At 39.7% G+C, this 25634-nt stretch overlaps 1 protein-coding gene across 1 annotated transcript in view; it reads right to left on the bottom strand.

Annotated features, from left to right (window-relative positions):
• Nucleotides 1-25634, bottom strand: part of si:dkey-13n15.2 (protein transport protein Sec24C) — a 92777-nt gene that overhangs the window by 11002 nt on the left and 56141 nt on the right. The window contains exons 12-18 of the mRNA XM_039768422.1: nt 24112-24219; nt 20377-20544; nt 19772-19862; nt 17823-17971; nt 17567-17705; nt 17305-17426; nt 13757-13936 (exon numbers count right to left, since the gene is read on the bottom strand). Of these exons, the coding sequence (XP_039624356.1) occupies nt 13757-13936; nt 17305-17426; nt 17567-17705; nt 17823-17971; nt 19772-19862; nt 20377-20544; nt 24112-24219 (957 nt within the window). The remainder of the gene's footprint in view (nt 1-13756; nt 13937-17304; nt 17427-17566; nt 17706-17822; nt 17972-19771; nt 19863-20376; nt 20545-24111; nt 24220-25634) is intronic.

Here is a 25634-nt window from a genome sequence, read left to right as displayed (position 1 = left end):
AGCACTGCTTTTACAAAATCCTATACCGAATGGCATATAACAGAAATATAGCTCCTGACAAACTCACAGATACATGGACACTTGTCATTTTATTAAGATGTTTTATTACAGCACATTTTAAGTTTGTAATGCATTGCTTCTTGATTATGGTGGATGTTAAATGCCTTACTGTGCTGCAGGTTTACAATTTCACTCATGTACTATAGATGCTTTTACTTGCTTGTCCTTAACTGATCTCAAGTGAAGCCTGCTGTGATTCTTCGTATGAGTGTGGGTATCTCGATGATCTTTAAGGATGTTTTCCTACCTTGTGTCCAGTTCTACCAAGAAAGACTTTAGCTTCACACAGGCCTTTTACTTGATCAAGTAGATTTAGACAAAGAATGAATGTAGAGAAAAGCCAAGCAAAATGACAACTTTTATTGGCTAACTAAAAAGATTACAATATGCAAGCTTTCGAGGCAACTCAGGCCCCTTCTTCAGGCAAGATGTCAACACCCTAGTACTACAGACAAAGAATGAATTAATGCCATGTTTAAAAACTCAGTCCATCAAGTTCAATTTGGAAAAAAAAAGTTCATTATATTGAGCAAGTCTGGGAACCCCTAATAACTTACACAGACTGACAACACTGGACAATGAAGATTTTGCTTCCTGAAGGCTTTTGGGTGTATCTTATGCATTTTAGCCTTCTGATCACAAAATTTCTCTTACAAACATTTATTAAAAACATTTATTAAACATTTATTTAACATTATTGCAAACATCTATTTTTGTGATTTATTCTTATATTATAAGTATACATATACAGCACCAGTTTAACTGGAACATCTTGGTGATCTAAAAGAAATGTTGCTGCTACTAGAAATACAGTTCATATACACCAAGTACTGCAAATGGGACTGAAGATTCTCATTACATTAAAAAGAACTGGCCACTCCTTGAGCATTTGCTTCTGGAGGACAAAAATCACATAAACCATTTGTCGACCCACCAAAGATATTTTTACCTCGTCTTCATATAAAATTTGGAGTGTAGAAAATATTTTGTTTAAGCTATGGGCAAGGAAGGAAAAGAATTTTAATTTTTTTTAGTTTCCACGAATAACTGATGCCAAGATTACAACATATCTATAATATTGTCTACTATATAATAAAACACTAAGGTGTATGTGTCCAGTCCCTCTCAGCAATCTGATTGGTCAGTTTGGCTTTGGTGACGTGATCGAAAGCAGAAGTGTGAGTGTGCGACGCACGAAGAGGAGTAAAGTCGCATGAGGCATGTATAGAGTCCTGTCTTTGAAGGCAACACTCTGAAGTATAAAACAATGCCTCAAAAATAATGACAGAATCTAAGAAGCAGGCTTTATGTTAACACACTGACGAGAGTGAATGCTGGTGAAGACATATTAGGAAAAACGTAAGATTCACACTGACAAGGTCGCCTTCAAAGACTGAAAGTATAAAACTGGTTAAAGGCGAGAGAGGCAACTCAAAAACGATGAGAGTCAGACAAGCAGACTTTACGGGAACGTGCTCAAGAGATGGAGAGCTGGTGGAGAGACGTTTAGACACACGCAAGTACAGAGGAAAGGTGCTGAAGGTACATTCAGAAAAAGAGATACCAATTATTTTTAACTTGTTCTATTACTTGTCTTTGACGGGTGCAATGGAGAGTTATTGTATAAAAAGAAAAGTGCCTGTAGATTGAGACACGAGGCACAGACAGAATTAAAATTTGGTATTAAAAAAAGCTAAACTTGATTATAAGGACATTTAACAGAAATTTGAACTTAACGCGGTCAGTCATTAAAACCTTAGCCTAAAAAACAATAACCATGTTATTAAGGCTGATTTAGCTAATGGGTTTAATGAATACTGCTTAAGGTCTGAGTAGTTTGACTTTACTGAGCAAGTGGCAAAGCTTGAAGAGGGTGGTTTCAGATAACAGAAGGATTTTTTTTTGTTCAAAAGGATGTAGAGACCATTTTTAGAAAAATAAAAATAAATAAAAGTCCTAGACCAGACTTTGTCTCTTGATATCATGTGCAGAGCAGCTCAGCCCCATTTGTACCTAATTTTCTGGTTATCATTAGAACAGCAAAAGGTCCCAAAGCTATTGAACAGGCTACAGTAATTACAGCAACTGAAAATGAAAACCCTAAAAACTTAAATGACTTTGGACCAGTGTCTCTGACATCACTGGTTATGAAATCATTTGAAAAACCCAGAAAGTGAAAGGTGACTGAGAAAACTCAAGAGCTAATTAGATCCGTTTCAGTTTGCCTCCCAGTCTAATAGAGAGATGTCACTTTGCTTCATCTGTTCTATAACCACTTGGAGGGCACGGAGACTCATATGAGGCTCCTGTTTGTGGACTTCTCATCAGCTTTTAATACAATCCAGCCCTGCCTTCTTGTATAAAGACAGGTAATAGAATACATTTTAAAATATTTGCTATCTACACGTACCTTCAGTGCCTTTCCTCTGTATCCACGTGTGTCTGAACCTCTTTTGATTGGCTGTCGCTCTGTCGATTGCATGCCCTTAAAGACACTAATCTAACATTTGGAGGTGCCTCCCTCACCTCCTGTCCACTTTTATGGTTCCCGATTTTGAAGACGACTCTCTCATTGTGGCTCCTATGTCTTTACTCCTCCTCATGGGTCTCACTCTCGCACTTTCTCTTTTGATTGTGTCACAAAGACCAATCAGATTGGATGGAAGGACTGGACACACAGTCCTTAGCATTTAGTTATATAGTTGATTTTAATTTGGACTTAAATATTTTAGGATGACTGATTGACTTTTTAACAGCCAGGACTGAGAGTGAGAGTCAATGGTCGTCTGTCTGAAATGCTGTCCTTATCCACAGGCTTCCCTTCTGTATCCTCTACACTAATGGTTGTTGCAGCAAATTGGAAAACAGCATCATCTTAAAATTTGCTGATGACTCAGTGATTGTAAACTTATGTGATTAGAATGTAATCATGGTCCAGTGGTAGATGATTTTAATAAGTAGTGTGATGAAGCTTTTCTACACTTAAATGTTATAAAGACTAAGGGACTTATAAGTGATGTCAGCAGAAACACCAATTCACCCAGAAGAAACAATCAGCAAAGATAAATATCTGGTGACAACCATAGAATCAAAACTGACTTTAAAGGAAAAAACAGACGTCATCTGCAAAAAGGGGCAGCAGTACCTCTACTGTTCAAGGAAGTAAAGTCTTTATAATGTGAGTCCTACCATTATGTCACGCTTATTTATAGATAACTAGCAAAATACCCGTAGTGTGTTAAAGAAGTTATGAAAAAGAAAAGGAAACATTTTAAAAATAATGTAAAATGATTGTCAATGTAATTGTTTTGTCTCTGTTAAGAGTGTTGCTGTCATCAAGGATTTGATTATCATTATTTCTTTCAATCAGGTTCGTATTTGGAGGACGGGTTGTGTTCAAGTTACATTCCGTGTATGTCAACCGTTGTAAAGATAACAGGTTTCATTCATCAAAGTATTAAATACCCAAATCGGTACTCGTGAATCTAAGATGTTTAACAGGCATTCCCGATATTAACTTGTGGATTTGCCTGCGAATATTTACCGGCAGCGTGTCTATGAACTTGTGGATTTGCCTGCGAGTATTTGGCGGCAGCGTCATGAAGTTCTTTTCGTCTAGCTGCATCAGAAAATGTACCACGACGTCTGACACGCCTCCTTTTTACTGTTTTCTCACAGCTTGGATTGCTGCTGTCATAATCGGTTTGAGTTTCATAGTTTTTTTCAATTACGTTAGTATTTGCAGGACTTGTGTTAAAGTGACATTCGGCATCTGTCAAGCGTTGTAAGCATACAACCGGTTTCATCGATAACTTCACATCCAGCTTTTGAGAGTTTAAATATTCATAAACATCAAAGTGTCCACTACTCAAATCATCACCTATGAATCTAAGATGTGTAAGAGGCATTGGCGGTTCTCCAAAGGTGTAAAATATTTGGCCATTTCGGTACACTTGAAAGCGACAACCAAACAATTCAGCGGCCGCCATCAACTCACACGCAGAAGCATAGGTGGGCACACGGCGACCGAGCTGCAGGCTATGGACGTATATATGTACATAATTAGGATTTAATTATGACCATTATGTGTAGAATTTCGAAATGAAACCTGCCCAGCTTTTGTAAGTAAGCTGTAAGGAATGAGCCTGCCAAATTTTAGCCTTCTACCTACACGGGAAGTTGGAGAATTAGTGATGAGTGAGTCAGTCAGTCAGTGAGTCAGTGAGGGCTTTGCCTTTTATTAGTATAGATGAATTGCGTCTCTCTTTACTTATGCTCTGCTGGCCTGGTTTGAAGGCCAACAAGAAAAACACAATAAATTAAATTATTATTTTTTGTAACTCCACGCATCTACCTCAACATTCTCATTTCTGCCACATCTAACTTCTTCTCCTGTGCTCCCTTTACTGTCCGTATCTCAACTCCATACATCATTGCTGATCTCACTACTGTCTTAAAAGCCTTATCTTTAACTTTTGCCATAATTCTTCAATCACAGAATACTCCTGATACCTTCTTTCAGTTGTTCCATCCACACTGCACTGTATGGGTTATCTCTGTATCTAATTTTCCATCTTGGGCTATACACTCTTTTCAATGTCTTTCCCTGCAGGCTAACATCTGAATCCTGATCATCATTAAACCTCAGATATTCTGTCTTCTTATTTATGTTCATCCTTCTATCTTCCAAAGCCCTTCTTCACTCTTCAAATTTCCTCTCCAGTTTCTCTTTGCTTGTGCTACACAACACAATGTCATCAGCACAAAGCCTGCACCAGGGGGCTTAGTCTCTCATCCATTGACTCAACAAATCCATAACCTGATCAAAGAGGTAACAACTTAAAGAAGATCCATGGTGCAGACCTACTCCATCCATCCATTATCCAACCCGCTTTATCCTAACTACAGGGTCATGGGGGTCTGCTGTAGCCATTCTCAGCCAGCACAAGGTGCAAGGCAGGAAACAAACCCCGGGCAGGGTGCCAGCCCACCGCAGGGCACACACACACACACCAAGCACACACTAGGGACAATTTAGGATCTCCAATGCACCTAACCTGCATATCTTTGGACTGTGGGAGGAAACCGGAGCACTGGGAGGAAACCCACGCAGACTCCAGACAGGGAGGACCCAGGTCTCCTAACTGTGAGGCAGCAGTGCTACCCACTGCGCCACCGTGCTGCCCACACTAAACCAGGACAAGCTAAATAACCCGGGTTAAGGCAGAAACCTGACTTATACTGTATGTCATTTGTTCAAAACACTTGTTAACATGTGAAAGTCCATTTATGGAATTTCTATTTTGGCAAATTGTTCTGATGTCACAAAAAACGCATTCAAATAAAATGAATCTTAAAATAAGCATGGAGCTGGTGCCTCCCACGCAGTGTGAAGACCATTACTTTTAAAAGTAACTTAGTTACATTACTTACAAAAAGAAGCAACAAAACATGTTATATAGTTACTTATTATAAAATGTAATGTGTATGAAAACTTGCATTATTGACTGGCCAGCATTTGTCATTAAATCCTAAGCCGATACATTAACCTTGAAGAAATTGATCAGAACATGATGATTTTGTTGTGTTTAATAAATATGTATAGTCCTTCATGAGTTGTAAAGCCAATAACATCCATCCTCTTTTCACAACCCCAACCTGAGTCACTGATCATTTGCGATATGAACATTCACCATAGCATCACCAGACCACACTGTTTTGACAAATCAAAAGCTGAATCAAAACTAAACTGACACTTTATTTAAAGGTTTCGGTTACTGGATTGCACACAGCGCACTCTTCTGCTTGACTGTGTGACTGAGTCCTGAAGAGGAGTGTCATACACGTAAGTAGTGCTGGGATATTAATAATGTAAGCATTTTTACTTCGATAAAATAAGTATAACATCAGGTTACTTGTTACTTTAAAAAGTAATAGGTGAGAAAGAATATTTACAATTAAGGTGTTTCAGTCTTTCCAAATAATAAAAGTATGATGCTAATAGAACTATAAGAAGCGTGACACTTATGTATTAAATAAGAATGTGTTAAGCCAATCGAACAAAATGTAACCCAATACAGACGCTAAGCTGTAAGAGTGTATTCTAGTAAGACAAATGTACTAAACTAACTTTTAAGGTAGCTTTTGACGTTGTATAATCAATTATTATGTGTTGTGCATTAACCAACAGTATAACATTAATAATTTTATAAGCTGAAAAAAGATTCTTAAATTGTAACTGCCGTTGAAGTGTTGTAACCCTGATGGTGCAGAAGAATAAGGAAGTACATGTTTTGCAAAGGGCTGTCTCTGTGAAACTAGCCATAGCTCAATCGCATAGCCTAAGTTGAATAGGGAACCTGGAATTTTGGATGTGCAGACAGTTCCTCTTATCTAAAGACTACCGTGTACTTCTCCTGTATTGATCTAATGTGTCATCTTAAGCTACTTGCAAACTCTATGTGACCTCAAAATGAACTGCTGCGTTTCTTTTTTTTTCTTCTTGTCAACAAACTTGAGTATTGAAGGAAGTCTCTGATTCCTGCTAGCAGGTTTTTCTGCCTGTAGCAACTTGAGCAAGCAGGTGCTGCAAGCCTCTCTGCCACCAAGAATAAAGAAATTGCTTTTTACTTTTAATTGGTGTCCGCCTTCTGTTGTTCTTTGACTTTCAATGTCCACATAGGACTACATAACGCATGTTACTTTTTAACAAGTTACACCCAGCACTGTTCCCAAGATTGTGCTGCTGAACTTACCACCATACGTTCAGCATAAATTTATCAAGTTCTGAAATATCGAGACAGATTATTTGAATTAGAAGAAGGAATAATGTGATCACCCAAGCATTTGCCTCAGGAAGTTTACTGTTTTGGACGTTTCCATCATTTTCTACCTGTGACTGCTGCATGCATGTGCAAAACAAAGACTGGTGGGCACACACATGCACAGCCTAACAGAGTGCAATGGACATATGTAGACTACGAAATCTGCAACTGTAACCCATAGCTGGTGTTGTTTGCAGAGAGATCTATGTGGGTTAACTTGGCTTCTCAGAGACCAATATCCTGCTTTCTCTAACCTGAATAACAGAATGAATGGCATTGTAGAAGCTGGATTTCTTTGAATAAGTAGGCTGTAAAAGCGCAGTGCCTCACTGTGCCACCCTCTTCATGTACAGTGCAGGTTAATTATTTGCACAAGAGTCTAAATCAGGGTTCTCAATGTCAGTCCTGAGGGACCCCCTGTGGCTGCAAGTTTTTGTTCCAACCAGCTTCTGTTTTTAATTGGACTGCTGTGTTTTGGGAAAAAAGTAGAAATTAGAAAACTAAGTTTGGTAAATGGGAATAATGTGTGTATATATATATATATATATCCCGGACACAGACAGACGGACATCTTATGTTCAGCCAACACACCCTTTATTTACAATATTTACAGTGCACTCCCCAGTGCCTCTTGCACCATTCCCCCAATGTCCAGGCCTCACAGTCCTTTGTGCCTTTCCTTCTCCTGGCCACCTCCAGTCCTCTCTCCAGCTCCGTCTCTCTTCCACCCGACTTCCGCTCTCGACTGAAGGGAGGCGGCCCCTTAAATAGGAACCTGGATGGGCTCAGCTGCTTCCCGGCACTCTTCCGCAGACACGCCCCAGTGTGGCGGAAGTGCCGGCTGCGCACCCAGAAGCCCTCCGGGTGTCCCCTGTCTTCTTTACCCGTGGCCCCCAACATAACCAGGGCGGTCGCCCCCTCGCGGTCTGGAGGAGGTACAAGCCCTCCTCCGGTCCTCCTGGGCATCCCGGCCGGATGCCACAGTATATATATACATATATATATATAATATATATACATATAATATATATACACAGTGGAACTTCGGTTTGCGAGCATAATGTGGAAATGTGCTCACAGTCCAAAGCACTCGTATATCAAAGTGAATTTCCCCATAAGAAATAATGGAAACTCGGATGATTCGTTCCACAACCCAAAACTATTCATATAAAAATGATTAATCTATACTAATAAAAGACAAAGCCCTCACTCACTCACTGACTCATCACTAATTCTCCAACTTCCCGTGTAGGTGGAAGGCTGAAATTTGGCAGGTTCATTCCTTACAGCTTCCTTACAAAAGTTGGGCAGGTTTTATATCGAAATTCTACGCGTAATGGTCATAACTGGAAGCAGTTTTTCTCCATTTACTGTAATGGAGATGAGCTTCAACGCCGTGGGCGGAGGTTTGTGTGACATCATCACGCCTCCCACGTAATTACGCAGTACATAGAAAACCAGGAAGACCTCAAAAAAGCGCTCAAGAAAACATGCATTATATAATTGAGAAGGCAGCGAAACAATAAGAAGCGAGCGAGTGACATATACAACCATATTCATGAGTTCTGCTACTTCGGAAACAAAGCACGATGTAAACCTACACTTTAAATTAAGTTCATAGACAGGCTGCCGCTGGCGTTTGTAATTTAGTGCCTGCCCATATAAGGCCGTCCGTCAGCGGCAATCCAATAGCAAACTGCCACGGGTAAATATTCACGGGTGAAGGACTGTGCTTATGGAGAGGAAGATGAGATGGTCAGGGTGGTGTTTGACACAAACTCAGCGAAACTGCGAGAGAAAGTTTTAAGTGCCAGGACTAAGGTAACATTAAATAAAGCTATGGACATAGCACGAGATGGCACCAGCACAGCTGGGAACCTTCGATGCAAGTACACCGAGTGGCTCACGTGAACTGACGCAGTGCACAGATAAAAAGCAACAGTTCCAAAGAGCGCTGAACAAAAACCGAATTACACAATTGAAAAGGCAGCAAAAAAGCGTCTGATAAGCATATTCATAAATGCAGCTACTGTGGAAACAAAGCACACGTTGGAAAAAGTCAATGTCCCGCTAAAGAAAGACAGTGTAAAAAAAACCCGTGCATGCAGTGTGTCAGGTCTCAGATAAAGAAGATGACGAGCTGTTTATTGATGCAGTAAGAAACGAATCGATGAATGAAACCTGTCATCTTTACAACGATTGACAAACACGGAATGTAACTTGAACACAACACATCCTACAAATACGAACCTGATTGAAAGAAATAATGATAATCAAATCCTTGATGACAGCAACACTCAGTAACACTCACAAAACAAATACTGTATATTGACAGTCATGTTACGTTATTTTTAAAATGTTCCCTTTTCTTTTCTACCTTTTTACACACTACTTCTCCGCTGCGATACGCGGGTATATATATATGTATATATATATCCCGCTCTACATACTCGAATAATGGATACTTTATTCGCCATCAATGATTGTTTTGGTAAAGCCATACTCAGTGTATTCATTAGATGAACGGTAAAAAGTAAGAGCGAGGGAGGATGACTCATTGAGGCATGCAGGCTGTAGTCTTGCGTCAACTCTATCTGAATTGCGCGATCACATTTGAAAAATATATCTTTTCAAGTTCTATTTAGTCCATATGTGTCAAACTCAAGGGCAGGGCCACATCCGCCCGGCGCGTAATTATATCCGCCCGAGATCATTTTATATACTGTATTATTGTTATTAAAGCCCGGTATATGAAGCGCTGGTAACACAATAAACTACAGATCCCATAATGCAGCGCTTCAGCTGCCTTGCCGAACACTAACCGCGTTAATCAAGTCTACCTTATGATGCTGCAAGTTATTGCGAAGCTAGAGTTATTGCGCACTGAGTTTGCACGGCGCTTTGGTGACTTTGAAGAACAAAAAAAGTCCGTCTACATGCGGCTCGAACCTTGTGCATGTTTGGTAGCACATATCTGTGTGAGAAGCTCTTCTCAGTGATAAAGACTAACAAAACAGCACACAGGAGTCGCCTCACTGATGAGCACCTGCAATCCATCCTGAGAATCTCCACAACACAGAACCTCACACCAAACAGAAACGAACTTGTGGCCAAAAAAAGTGCCAGGCGTCCAGCTCTAAAATGACATATGAGCAAAGACAACTGAATGATTTGATTTGTTATTGCACGTAAGAGCGGGAGTCAACCGTTTTAACAAACAGCGTATTGCACTGATACGAAATAGCTGTGTGTGTATATATGTAGATATGTATGTATATGTATATATATGTTTATATATGTGTGTGTGTATGTATGTATATATATATATATATACACTCACCTAAAGGATTATTAGGAACACCTGTTCAATTTCTCATTAATGCAATTATCTAATCAACCAATCACATGGCAGTTGCTTCAATGCATTTAGGGGTGTGGTCCTGGTCAAGACAATCTCCTGAACTCCAAACTGAATGTCAGAATGGGAAAGAAAGGGAATTTAAGCAATTTTGAGTGTGGCATGGTTGTTGGTGCCAGACGGGCCGGTCTGAGTATTTCACAATCTGTTCAGATACTGGGATTTTCACACACAACCATTTCTAGGGTTCACAAAGAATGGTGTGAAAAGGGAAAAACATCCAGTATGCGGCAGTCCTGTGGGCGAAAATGCCTTGTTGATGCTAGAGATCAGGGGAGAATGGGCTGACTGATTCAAGCTGATAGAAGAGCAACTTTGACTGAAATAACCACTCGTTACAACCGAGGTATGCAGCAAAGCATTTGTGAAGCCACAACACGCACAACCTTGAGGCGGATGGGCTACAACAGCAGAAGACCCCACCGGGTACCACTCATCTCCACTACAAATAGTAAAAAGAGGCTACAATTTGCACGAGCTCACCAAAATTGGACAGTTGAAGACTGGAAAAATGTTGCCTGGTCTGATGAGTCTCAATTTCTGTTGAGACATTCAAATGGTAGAGTCAGAATTTGGTGTAAATAGAATGAGAACATGGATCCATCATGCCTTGTTACCACTGTGCAGGCTGCTGGTGGTGGTGTAATGGTGTGGGGGATGTTTTCTTGGCACACTTTAGGCCCCTTAGTGCCAATTGGGCATTGTTTAAATGCCACGGGCTACCTGAGCATTGTTTCTGACCATGTCCATGCCTTCATGACCACCATGTACCCATCCTCTGATGGCTACTTCCAGCAGGATAATGCACCATGTCACAAAGCTCGAATCATTTCAAACTGGTTTCTTGAACATGACAATGAGTTCACTGTACTAAAATGGCCCCCACAGTCACCAGATCTCAACCCAATAGAGCATCTTTGGGATGTGGTGGAACAGGAGCTTTGTGCCCTGGATGAGCATCCCACAAATCTCCATCAACTGCAAGATGCTATCCTATCAATATGGGCCACATTTCTAAAGAATGCTTTCAGCACCTTGTTGAATCAATGCCACGTAGAATTAAGGCAGTTCTGAAGGTGAAAGGGGGTCAAACACCGTATTAGTATGGTGTTCCTAATAATCCTTTAGGTGAGTGTATGTATTTGTGTGTATATATGTGTGTGTATGTATGTATATGTGTGTATATATGTGTGTGTATATATGTAGATATATATGAATGTATATATGTGTATATGTATAGATATGTATATATATATATATATATATATATGTTTATGTGTGTAAATATATATATATATATATATATTGTGGAAGACTGCCGGCTTCCCAGGCCGGTCCGCACCCCCAGGCCGACAGGAGGAGCTCTCCCGACACCAGGATCGTGCCCCGAGGTCCAGCAGGGCCTTATGGACTTTGTAGTGTTTATACACAGCCCTGCTGGATACCTTGGGGACCACCAGGAGTCGCTGTGGGAGGACTTGTGGGATCTGTTGTGCCCTATGACCCGGGAGTACGTCACAGTCACGTGACGGGAAGGAATGGCGTGCTCCGGGTGAAGTAAAGACTGATTGCCCTGACCCGGAAGGAATAGGGAACTGTGGACTGCTGGGACAGGAACACCTCCGGTCAGGGGCTATAAAGGACGGTGCCTCAGTCCAGACACTGAGCTGTGCTGGGTGGGAGAGGAGCAAAGTGTCTGGGCGAGGAGGAGAGGTTATTGTGTGGATAGTGATTTGTGAGTAGTGTGGAAGGTGCTTGGTGCACTGTGGAAAATAAATAAAAGGTTGTGGACTTTTACCTGGTGTTTGGAGTCATACCTGAGGGTTCAAGGGTGCACTACTGCCCCCTACTGCCACAATATATATATATATATATATACATATATATATGACAACAACACTCATCACTCACAACAGTGACAAAACAATTACATTGACAATCAGGTTACGTTATTTTCAAAATGTTTCCTTTTCTTTTCATTGCTTCTTTAACACACTACTTCTCCGCTGCGAAGCGCGGGTATTTTGCTAGTACAAAATATAAAGTAAAAATACATAAAACAAGTTAACCTGCACTTAACCTTTAAAAAAGAATCATGGCTGGTGTGAGTGAGTTTCTAAACTCTTGTGGGATTCCACCCAACAGGACGACACGCGGAAGAGTGTCCCAAAGCAATCGCAGCCTCCCAGCCTCGCCGTATAAGCGTATCCAAAAAGATCGCAGACATGCTGTAAGCGCCTGCCGTCGGTGGCTGATACAAGGAACATTATAAAGATCCCACTACAATAAATAACTGTGCTGTTGCTTTTTCAAGCTGAATAAAGTTGGTGTTGTTAAAGTACTGAGACTCAGCTTCGTGTTTTAGAGCGCAAGACGGGGACTCAAACGTCACAGCACACACGTGCGCGCGCACACACACACACTCACAATGCTGTAGTAAACAGTATACGCTCGTACAGCTGTTGACTATATGAGTGAAGCACGCAGACTCAGATGGAGAATAGGAGACGATTGCCCTCAAGAGAAGAGAGAGAGAGAGAGAAGGAGAGAGAGAGAGAGAAAGAGATAAGGAGAGAGAGAGAACAATCTGCTCAGTTGTGATCACATGACGCTCAGCAAACAAAGTGTATCCATCCATACTACTCATATTGCAAGACATCGCTCGCTTATCAAGTCAAAATTTATTAAAAAATTTAGCGAGTCTTGCAAAACACTCGTAAACCAAGTTACTCGCAAACCGAGGTTCCACTGTGTATATATATATATATATATATATATATATATATATATATATATATATATATATATATATATATATTTTAACAATATTTTCATTTTGATTTTCATTCTATTTTTTGCCAGGTGTTTTTATTGTTTAATTAATTCATTATTTTCTAATTAGTGGGTCAAATGCTAAAGTAGTTGCAGCCTTTGATTCAGTGTTGTTTGCCTGGCTGTCTGCTCTGCTGCTTGTCATTATTAAGATACAATAATGAAAGCAAACTGCACAGAGAAAGGGCAACATATAATGAAATTAACAAAAGGGGGTTAAGCATTTAAATCTCTAACAAAAATGGAAATATTTCTAAATGTCTTATGAATGTAAAAATCATGCGGCGGTGCTTTCTTAATATAGAAAAAGAGAAGAGGAATAAAATACCAGCTAATTAATTGAGATCAGTGTTATCAGTTTTTGTCACTGATCTGGACGGAACAAAAACCTGAAGCCGCATTGGGCGCGCAGGACTGACGTTGAGAACCCCTGGTCTAAAGGATGCCAAGACTCTAAGCTATCCTGAACCAGTACACCAGTTTAGTTTAGTTTACTCAGATATAAAAAACATTTTCGTTAGTCACACATTGAGCCAAGAAAAAATGATTGTAATGAAAGCACTGATGAAATCAAGAAACAGCAGTTACACTTTTTACCTCTTTTTGGGAAAAAATGTCTTACCAGTTGCACAATGCGAGGGTAGAAGTAGCGTGAGGTTTCTTTTGTATCCATTGTTAACCCCCAGCAACGCATGTATGCCCTCTCATTCACTGAATTATGCCCACTTGGCAGCAGTACTTCACTTTTCCGCAGGCAATTCAAATAAACAGGTAGAATCTTTAGAAACTGGGGCATCACCAGCTGTAAGTGACAGAATCACGGTGTTACATAGATCTTAAACCCAACATTTTATCTTGACTTGTTTATTGACATACATTTTAGTGTGAAATCTTCCCTTAGTTTCCATCTGTATCCCATATTCTTTTTGAAAATTTTAAAGTAACAACTGGGATCAGCCATACTAATTCCGTTTGTAATAAAAACATTTCAATCATGCCATCTCTTAATTTGCATTTGCTTAAACTGAACAGGTTCAATTCCTTCTACCTATCTTCATAACTCAAACATAGAAGTCTTGCAATCAGCCTAGACTCTGCAATTTTTCTAGTGCTGCTACGTCTTTTTGTAACGCAGAGACCAAACCTGAAAGGGTGAAGGCTTACCAGTGTGTTCTATAACTTCAGCACAATCTCATATGACTCGTACTCTAAACGTCGAGATATTTAAACTAACACCCTGTTAGCTTTCCTGATGGCTTCAATATACTGTCAGGATGTTGATAGCTCCAAGGTCCAAGTTAAACTTTCAAGTTTCAGTTTTCTTATTGTGTAACATTTTGACCTTCTACAGTAAAAAAGTAAGTACACCTCATGGAAACCACTGCCTTTTTTGATATATTTGATAAGGCAAGTAACAGATCTTCATGCAAACAGTGCCTACAGATAAAACTGATATGCTGGGATTCACACATTTTTTCAACAAAAAGATGTAATAGTCTACTTGGAAATAAGTAAGTCCACCCTTGGCTGGTATTGTCCCCTTTAGTACAAATGGGTATTTTACATATGTGCCCACCAGTCTCTGACATTGTAAAGTGCAAAATTCCTGCAGTTGCAGGATGATTGTGTGTTTCCTTGCGTGCGCTACCACTTTCAAATCCCTCCATAACATTTCAATGAGATTCAAATCTGGGCTTTGACTAAGCCAGTCCATACCCCTCCATTTGTTCTTTTTGAGTCACTTTTTGTTGTATTTGCCAGTGTACATCCGATCATTGTCATGTTCAAAGGTCCATGTTTGGTTCAACTTCAACTTTAAGACAGATGGTCTCACATTCTGCTCAAGCACATGTTGATATGATGCACGATTCAAAGTTGACTCAATGACTGCAAACTGCCCAAATCCTGAGGTAGCAAAGCAACCCCAAACTGTAACATGTCCACCACCATGCTTCACAGTTAGTATGAGGTACTTCTCTTAAGATGCTATACTCAATTTGCGTCAAACATGCCTACTGTTACTGTGGCCAGACAACTCTATATTTGATTCATTTGTTCAGAGAAAATTGTTGCAGAAGGCCTGGTCTTCAATGACAAACTGTAGTCTCACTTTAATGTTCTTTTTGAACAGCAAAGACATTTCCTTTTCACGCCTTACATAGAGGTCAAAACTGTGCAATCTCTGATTATAGATACAAGAGTTACCTGCAGCTCCCTTGATGAAATTTTTGGGTTCTTGGAGACTTCTTTTAGTATCCAATGAGTCAATTCTTGCTCTAAGTTTGCTTGGCCAGCTAGTCCTGGAAAAATGAAATCTGCACCACGTGTGGATGATTTTCCAAATGTGCGGCATGATTGATTTCAAATAATTTGATCATTTTTTAAAATCCCTTGCCAGACTCCTAGGCATCCACAACCTTCTTTCTGAGGGCCTTAGAGATCTCTTTTCATTTTGGGACGATGACACCACACATGTCAGTAGCAAAGAGAACACCAGACCCAAGATATTTGTGGCTTAAACCCGCATACTCCTTAACTCTTTCAGGGCTGATGTCGACTTTTATCAAAAGGAGGAGCTGATGATGGTGATCAACTGTAAACTGTGACAAGACCAACCGTTGCATTTTTGTTGGATGCTCGTTGCTAGAAGGAACGTTAGAATCATTGCTTTGACCGAGATTCCCTGCACTCTCATGAGTAGCAAGGCTCACACAAAGGCAAAAATGGCACTGACATCTGGTGAGAGATCAAAGCGAATGCATAAAACAAAATACTCCGTGGATGACGTTTTGCCTATTATCTCTGAACTGGACTAAGACTTGTTGGACTGTGATTTTGATACAAGTGATCAAAAACGAATGTGAGGTTCCAGCTTCAGCTGATTGGTCCCCAGCTAGTCGTGGTACTAACAATGTTCATCAGGGAGGACTGCCACTTAACAATGAATAGAGGTAGAAACCAGATTGTAATGCACTGTGACCGTGACCGCTGCTGCTGTCCCAGCCATGCAAAGACAGCCTGGCAGCAAGACTGCCGCACATACTTGGCAAACTGGCAGCCACAGCATGCAGCAACAGACATTTTATGTTGATTTCGGAGTGAAACCATTGTTTTTTGGAAAAAATATTCAGCCCTCATGTCTTGCGGTGGGTTGGCACCCTGCCCAGGATTGGTTCCTGCCTTGTGCCCTGTGTTGGCTGGGACTGGCTCCAGCAGACCCCCGTGACCCTGTATTCGGATTCAGCGGGTTAGAAAATGGATGGATTCAGCCCTCAAAGAGTTAAGGAGGTTCTATTCATTGGCACTTAATCTGGGAAACCTGATTCTAAGTTTATGGATTTAAAGTGGTAATAAATGTAGGGGTGTACTTTCTTTTTCCATGTTCAAAATCTATATTTTTGTTAATTTAAAGTATGAGAATGAACACACCATGTCAATTTTATATGTCATTTGTTCAAGCACTGTATATCACCTTTATCTGTAAGCACTGTTCGCAAGATGATGTAATGATTGTCTGTTCAAATATGTTGAAAATATCAACTATTTCCATGTTGTGTACTGATATTTTCAAATGACTGCATGTGTAATTAACACAATTACCTGCATTAAATTTTATCTGCCACAGATCAGCCCAAGACTCTCTGTAGAGGTTTAGCAGATTCTACATTATCTTCCCCTTCCCATTAATTTAATATCATCTGCTATCGTGACCAGCTTGTTACTGATCTTCTTATTCAGATCATTTGTGTATATTAAAAACAGCCCTAGTACTGGCCCCCGAGGAACACCACTTTTAATATCACCTAAATTTGAAGAAGTTCCTCTTACCATAAGTTTTTATGCTCAATGTTTAAGCCAATTTTGCATCCGTAGTGCACTGAATTCACACTTCTTTGAGTTTGATCCATAACCTCTCATATAAGACCTTATCAAAAGTATTGCAGAAATCAAGATAAATAATATCATATGCACCTCTCAGATGGTACGTTTCTGTTGCTTCCTCATATAATTCCAGTTTACTGGTGGAACACAGTCTTTCCTCATCTAAACCCATGACGGTTCAAACGGTTTCTTGCATGTGATGCTTGATATTTTCCTCAACAATTGCTTCCATAAATGTAACTGTGATGCAGATTAAGCTTATCAGCCTGTGAACAGAAACAGACTCACCTGTCCAGGTGAAACCTTCGTAGAAGAGCAGTGCTTTCGATAGCATGCCAACATCTCTGTCAACTCTATAACCAGACTGTCCCTTAGGGTCTTAGCTGGAGTAGTCAGCAATTCACAGTAGGCTACAGATTAAATAACAAAACACCATTTTAATTATTTACCTAAATGTACTTGATTTCAGTATCTCAGAATGGACAGCTTATTATTGTACATTGTTAAGGGATTCGTACATTGTCCTTTCTACACATCTGTAGATACACACCTTTCTTGCAAAAATAAGTAAGCAGGGTTTCGGCCTGGCTGTTCCTAAATGTTTCCACCAAGTGGGAGGAGCAGTTTAGGGTCATGTTGTGAACACGCATCCTCCTCTGGCCACTGGCTGAAGTGTAGGATAAAACACACTGTGGAGCCCAAAACAAAGACAGTCTCTATTATTCAATTAATCTCAATTATTCAATAACAGACACCCTTCAGCATAGACTTTCTATATCAGTGATACACTGCTCTGTTATTCTTACCTGAATGGCCACACCTCTGTCTTCATCTACTTGGCCGGTATGTGTGAACTCAACAACAAACGTATTATCAGCGTCCACTGTAGCCAATTTGTATTCCCCTGGATTAGAACTGCTCTGAAGTGAGCCAAAGCAGGCTGACACTTTTAGACCTGAAAAATTATAAGTATCAAAAGTCAGCAAACAATACAATAAGATGGGTGGTGGTGGTTTGTCATAAACTTCCTTAAAGTTCATAATATTGATAGATCACCATTTCTTGTCTATCCTTTATCTAAAATGCCACTCTGTAAACAATGATCCAGATCCCTTTTATCCACAATCTCGACTATAGCCCAAGGAACTGCACTCTAAGTAGCCTGGTCTAATTCCTGCATGGAACAAACAGGAAGATATAGACTTTTCCATTATGTGCACCTAAGATGATAAAAAATTCAAAGTCACAACAAAGTTTTACACACACAATAACTATATTTTCAGAATCTTTCTTATTTAAAACATAATGAAAAAAAAATAAGGTAAAGTTTAGAAAAAAAAATAAAAGAGCACTGGCAAACAGCTTCTGTAAGTTTCTAATCTGGTCCATGATTCCTAAAATGTCCTATTAATTAACCAAACCCGGCCTTGTCTATCGCTCTCAGAAGCTTTAGAGCTCAATTTAGAGAACCACCAAACTCCTTCTGCCTATTAGCAATAGTCAGGCTACCATTCTAGGGAATAAGTGAGACACATAAAGGCGCACCAAAGTTTCCCACAAAATGTTTACATTTTGACACAGGGGACCATCTAAAGCAGTGTTTCTCAACCACTAATTTGTGACCCACTTTTGAGTGGTTTGCAGGTTGCTGTTGTTCAAAGTAGGGACACAGTGAGTCACAAGTGGGTTACTCATTGGGTCTCTGTTCTGCTGATACTGCTCGACTTTCCACCAGTGTGATGTTCGCACTTAAATCACCAACAGGAATGCCTGTTGCACTGTGATGGTCAAGCTTAATTCACCAAAGGATGCCCTCCCCCAAGATATATGACGATCATGCTTGATTTACCAAGTTGGATAACCCACATTGGCTCTGAAGGTCACACTCAATTCACCATGGGGGACCGCTCTAATGATTGTGCTCAAATCACCAAGGGAAACCCCCTTCCTTGGAAGGTTGCAAAGACATTTTCATGGGAGAAGAAAGGTTGAGAAACACTGACCTAAAGCATCTTGATCATCTACTTTAGTAAATTTAGAGCTTACTTCTGCAGAGTACCAAAATGCCCTATCATTCACCATTACTAGTTTACTGTAGTGGGCACTACAGATGTTTCTGTTGATTATGTCAAGTTGTTTGTTTGGACTGCTGATCATCCATTGTTTACATAGATGGTCATGATACTGTGACCTCAATATGACAGAGTGGGTGTTTCCACAGGTGTCAGAATGTCACCATACAGTGGCTATTTTCCCCTATAAGAGAAGGTCTGGGACATGGATAAGATGACCAGGTCTTCTGTTCTGTTTTGGAATTGTTAGACTCTGTTACTTACATACTTAATTTGCTTCTTGCATATGCTTTTACAAAGGACATTATTTACATTTTTAACATGACTTTTTTGTTTTTTTTACATTAGCATTTAAACAATTAATATATATTTTAATTTTGTGTCTTTTGCATCAATATAGCAATTATCCAGAGTAGATCTATTGTCTGAACTTTGGGTTCTCCAGGCCACACTTTAAGTAGATTTATAGGTGAGTCCGGCAAACCTCTCAAAGCTTCCGAAAAATCACATTCAGTAGCTTCAGCTGCTCCCATGACAGCGTCCATACCCTACAAACTACCACTTTGAATTAGAACTGTGGAGGACCACCAACACCCATCCCAAAGGTTCTCACATCAAAACCACCAACACCCATCACAAAGATTCTCATATCAGAACCAGCAAATCTGTCTACTTGTTGATACCTTTGCTAACAAACACTTTCAGTGTGCCATTGAATCCAATATGTCTCTGAACATTGTGTCTGAGATCCATTTGAAATTGTTCACCTTCATCCTATATTGAAAACAGAAAGCTTAGTTAGTTTGTCAAGTCAGCACAGGCACAACAACAGATTGTACATTCAAATTGTCTTTTATTTTTAACTTGTTCTCATTAGAACCCATGAAGAGAATCTGCCTATCGATTTTCAGCCTCATTCCCTCTGCTACTGGGCCATAGTGGGCTGGAGTCTATCCTAGCAGCACTGGGTTAAAATCAGAAACAGTCCCTTAAAAGGAACAAAGTTCACACAGAGACACAGCCAAATTCCCGAATGAAGCCCAGGTGAAGATGGTCAGTTAACCAAATACATTTCATGTCTTTTGGATGTGGGGAAAAAACTTTAGTATTATTGTAGAAACACTCACACAGACATGGGGATGAAGATGAAAACTTCACACACTTAACTGGAATGTGATCTCAGAGTTCTGAAACTGTGCCACTATGAACCATCACAAAAACACTCCTAATAAGCAACAACCTCCATATGTTAATTTTCTCAGGCATGTAGAACATATAGAAGACTTACCACCAATGAGCTGTACATGTAGAGGCTCCCCCCAGTAAGCAGCGAGGCATGTCCTAGTGTGGCCATGCCTATCATGTCATGTGAAAAGAGAAAGAAGTCCAAGCCACAGCCCTGAGCTACAGACCTCTGCACCAAGGGGAGGCAGGCATCTTGTGGCTGAAACAAAGACTGCAACAATAAAGAATAATGTGTCTGTGAGAAGAAGGCTCAGATAACTATAGATAAAGACCATTTTCATTGAGGTATCTCCTGAGCTCATTTTACCCAATAAAAGGGTAAAGAGAGCAGGGCAGAAATGGGGAGCCAGACCGTCACAGGACACGCTCACACCAACATATGCAGACATTGACAGTGAGCCAGTTTTGGGGTGCCAGTTAACATAACAGGAAACTGATTAATGTACATACTGAATGATGTATTGGTACCCCTTCACAAAAAAAGAAGAACCCACAGTTGTCCCAGAAATAATTTAAAAGTGACTAATCTAATTAGCACCCATCATTGTTTATTCCATACTTAAGAAAAATTAGACTAAGCTTTAGAGTTTTGATTCCACAGAATATTTTAAAAAAATCACAAATGAATATGGCATGGGTGAAAATGATGGAACCCTTAACCTAATATTCTGTAGCACAACCTTTAGAGGAAATCACTGCAAATTAACAATTCCTGGAGCTCTCAATGAGACTTCTGCACCCGTCCACAGGTAGTTTGGCCCACTTTTCCCGAGCAAAGTGCTCTAGCTGTGTCAGGTTTGAAGGTTGCCTTCTCCAGACTGCATGTTTCAGTTCATTTCATAGATGTTCGTTGGGATTCAAATTAGGGCTTAGAGAATACCATTTCAGAATAGCCCAATGTTTTGATCTTAGACATTCTTGGGTGCTTTTAGCTGTATTTTTAGGTCATTATCCTGTGGAGGTTCCATAACCTACAACTAAGACAGAGCTTTCTGACACTGGACATTATGTTTCGCTCCAGAATGTCTTGATAGTCTTGAGATTTGATTGTTCCCTGCAAAGACTCAAGGCACCCCATGTCCAATGCAGCAAAGCAGCCACAAAACAAAACTGAGAATCCTCTATGTTTCAACGTAGGTGTGGTGTTTTGATTTTTGAAAGCTTGATTATTTTTGTCTGTGGACATACAGCTGATGTGACTTGCCAATAGCTGCAGTTTTGTCTCATCTGTACAAAGCACATTTTCCCAGAAACATTGTGGCTTGTCAATATGCATTTTAGCAAATTCCAGTCTGACTTTTTCTTTCAACAGTGGAGTCCTCCTCAGACTTCTTCTATTGAGCTCACTGTCACTCAAAAACCAATGGATGGTGCGATCAGACACTGATGGACCTTGAACTTGGAATTCAGCTTGTATCTCTTTGGAAGTTGTGCTTGGCTTTTTGTCTGCTGTTCTCACTATCCTCCCTGTTTTGGCATCAGTTTTCCTCTTCTGGTCACATCAAGGAAGTTGGCTATAGTCTCATGGACCTTAAACCTCTTAATAATATTTGCAACTGTTGTCAGGGGAACATCAAGCTGCTTGAAGATGGTCTTACAGCCTTTGCCTTTAACATGCTTGTCTACTGTATAATTCATCTTCTGATCTCCTCAGACAAGTCTCTCCTTTGCTTTCTCTCATCCATTTTCAGTGTGGGACACGCGATGATAACAAACAACAGAGTAACTACTTTTCTCAATTTAAATAGGTTGAATGACTGATAGCACGATTGGAGACATGTGTGATACTAACTAAAGAAAATAGCTAGTTTAAAAAATCACTCTAATCCAATTATTTATGATCTTTTGTAGGGGTACCCCATAAATATGCATAAATATGACCTAAAACATCATCAGATTTTCACTCAAGTCCTAAAAGTAGATAAAGAGAAACCAGTTAAACAAATGAGACAAAAATACTATACATGGTCATTTATTTATTGAGGAAAATGATCGAATATTACATATTTGTGAGTGCCAAAAATATGTGAACATCTAGGATTAGCAGTTAGTTTGAAGGTGAAATTCGAGTCGGGTGTTTTCAATCAATGGGATGACAATCAGGTGTGAGTGGGCACCCTGTGTTATTTAAAGAACAGGGATCTGTCAAAGTCTGCTCTCCACGACACATGTTTGTGGAAGTGTATCATGACATGAACAAAGGAGATTTCTGAGGACCTCAGAAAAAAAGTTGTTGATGCTCATCAGGTTGGAAAAGGTTACAAAACCATCTCTAAAGAGTTTGGACTCCACCAATCCACAGTCAGACAGATTGTGTACAAATGGAGGAAATTCAAGACCATTGTTACCCTCCCCAGGAGTGGTCGACCAACAAAGATCACTCCAAGAGCAAGGTGTGTAATAGTTGGCAAGGTCACAAAGGACCCCAGGGTAACTTCTAAGCAACTGAAGGCCTCTCTCACATTGGCTAATGTTCATGAGTCTACCATCAGGAGAACACTGAACAACAATAGTGTGCATGGCAGGGTTGCAAGGAGAAAGCCACTGCTCTCCAAAAAAAATTTGCTGTTCGTCTGCAGTTTGCTAAAGATCACGTAGACAAACCAGAAGGGTTTTGGAAGAATGTTTTGTGGATCGGTTAAATTAAAAGCGTTATGTTTGGAGAAAGGAAAACACTGCATTCCAGCATAAGAACCTTATCCCATCTGTGAAACATGGTGGCGGTAGTATCATGGTTTGGGCCTGTTTTGCTGCATCTGGGCCAGGACGGCTTACCTTCATTGGTGGAACAATGAATTCTGAATTGTATCAGAGAATTCTAAAGGAAAATGTCAGGACATCTGTCCATGAACTGAATCTCAAGAGAAGGTGGGTCATGCAGCAAGACAACGGCCCTAAGCACACAAGTCGTTCTACCAAAGAATTGTTAAAGAAGAATAAAGTTAATGTTTTGGAATAGCCAAGTCAAAGTCCTGACCTTAATCCAATCAAAATTGTGGAAGGACCTGAAGATAGCAGTTAATGTGAGGAAACCCACCAACATCCCAGAGTTGAAGCTGGGGGCTAAAATTCCTCCAAGCCGGTGTGCATGAATGATCAAAAGTTACTGGAAACGTTTAGTTGCAGTTATTGCTGCCAAAGGGGGTCACACCAGATGCTGAAAGCAAAGGTTCACATACTGTTGGCACTCACAAATGCAATATTCGATCATTTTCCTTAATAAATAAATGACCAAGTATCATATTTTTGTCTCATTTGTTTAACTGGTTTCTCTTTATCTACTTTTAGGACTTGAGTGAAAATCTGATGATGTTTTAGGTCATATTTATTCAGAAATATAGAAAATTCTAAAGGGTTCACAAACCTTCAAGCACAACTGTAAGTATACAGGGAACAACCGCTTTTCATTGAATCACTTTTCAGGAGGCATACATCACTTTTACAATGAGCTATAAGGGTACCAACATATTTTCCCATGTTTGACACATCAAAGTACTTCACTACTTTACACCCAAGAGGACAATCCTATCCAATGATTGTCTAACCCATGCATCCAGGTAAAGGTTGGTGGAAATGTGTGCTAATCACAGCAACACAGGCCTCACAACAGGAACCCACCCTAGTGAGGACACAAGTCCATACACACTAGGCTCACTCCTATGGGGCCAATTTTAGAATACTCCATTAACTTTTACATCTTTGGAATGTGGGTTTATAAAATCCACGCATCTTCCTTCTACAACTTATGAAGATAAAATCAGCAAAAGTAAAACTGTACCTTTTCTTTCATGACACTGAAAATACTGGCATCCATTTTGTCAATCAGCTTATCTCCTGTTGGTTGAGTTGTGTGAAAAATGAAGAGTTTACCTGAGCATCCTGAATTCTAAAAATGAGAAGGAGGTAAAGGTTAAGGCTGGCAGTGTAGTAGAATAAAATCTCAAACCAATAATAAACACACCCATGAAATCAAGTAGAGTCCAAACGCCTTTCGGTTTCAGTTTACTGTAGATAAGCAACCATGCTCTGTTAACGGAGAAAGCTGCTGCTCCTGAGCGTGAAGACATTTTTATACATAGCTTAACATAGACAGGATACCTTGACACTCCTGATATGCTATGCCAATGGGTAGCACCTAATGGCACTTCAACACCTTTGTGCGATCGCCCTTCAGTCATACCCTCTTCATTAACTGACGCCCTTTCATGTTCATTATTCATTTTAATATTATTAATAGTCCTGTGTGGCAATTTGCCCTCTTTATCTGGTATTCTTTTCAGCCATGCCTCCTTATTGCTGATCTTCCGCCAAGTCTTTAACATTGACTTTTATTTTACATTGCTGGAGTGGTTACATGTAAAACATGGTGCATATCAGTGCATTCCAATGTATTAACTATCTAAGGCTCAGTGCAATTCAATGATTAATAGTGCTTAAACAATGCAGGTGAGATTGCAATATACTTTAAGAATAAGAACGTCTTATAAGGTACAGAATCACATAATAAAACAAGTGCTTAATTACAATTAGTGCTTAATCATATTGCACATTCTAATTTCTGTGCATAGTGTATTCTAATTATCCAGTGTGTGATTGTAAATAAAAACATCCAGTAAATATTTATATAGATATATTTCCGTAGCAGTGCTAACAAATGAGTGAACAAATCCATCTATCTAGCCAGGCATTGGGTCTTTCTAGTAGCTAAATCTTTGAAATGTAAAGCATGAGGTTGTTGGATACTCGTTTTGCTACTTTCTCATCTTTTGAGTATCTTGCCTTAGGTATTCAAGTAGTGTGTGGGACCTGAAAGCAAGAAAATGTATTAACTTACTGCACTCTTTTTATATTCACCAGCATGTCAGTCAGACAACACATTAGGGAGGACACATACTGGATTTAGTCATTTCAAAAGGACTAAATATTGACATGAGGTAAGTCATGGATTTTAGTATATCTGACCATTTCTGCATTTTATTTGACACAGTAACATTGGTGACTAGAGCTAAAGAGCAAAAATGTTATTTTGATGCCACAGAGATTTGTAGGTTTACTAATATTCTGCCACAAATCCAAGCTTAAATGGTAGAAAACCAAACTAGCAGTCGACTATGAAATAGTGAAGGCACCTATAAGTGAATACAATTAATCAGTCCGTCTTGAGAGGCAGCCTTTTTTTCTAAAATTATAAACAAAAATCCCAGAGTTTTAATTTCAACCAGCTCAATCCATGTAAAGACTCCTGAAAACGTCAAGCAAAATTTGTGAAGCTTTTGCTGCCTTTCTTAATTACAAAATAAA

Source organism: Polypterus senegalus, chromosome 11, assembly GCF_016835505.1.
Source record: "Polypterus senegalus isolate Bchr_013 chromosome 11, ASM1683550v1, whole genome shotgun sequence".
NCBI lineage: Eukaryota > Metazoa > Chordata > Cladistia > Polypteriformes > Polypteridae > Polypterus > Polypterus senegalus.
This window is presented reverse-complemented; position numbering and strand designations above follow the sequence as displayed.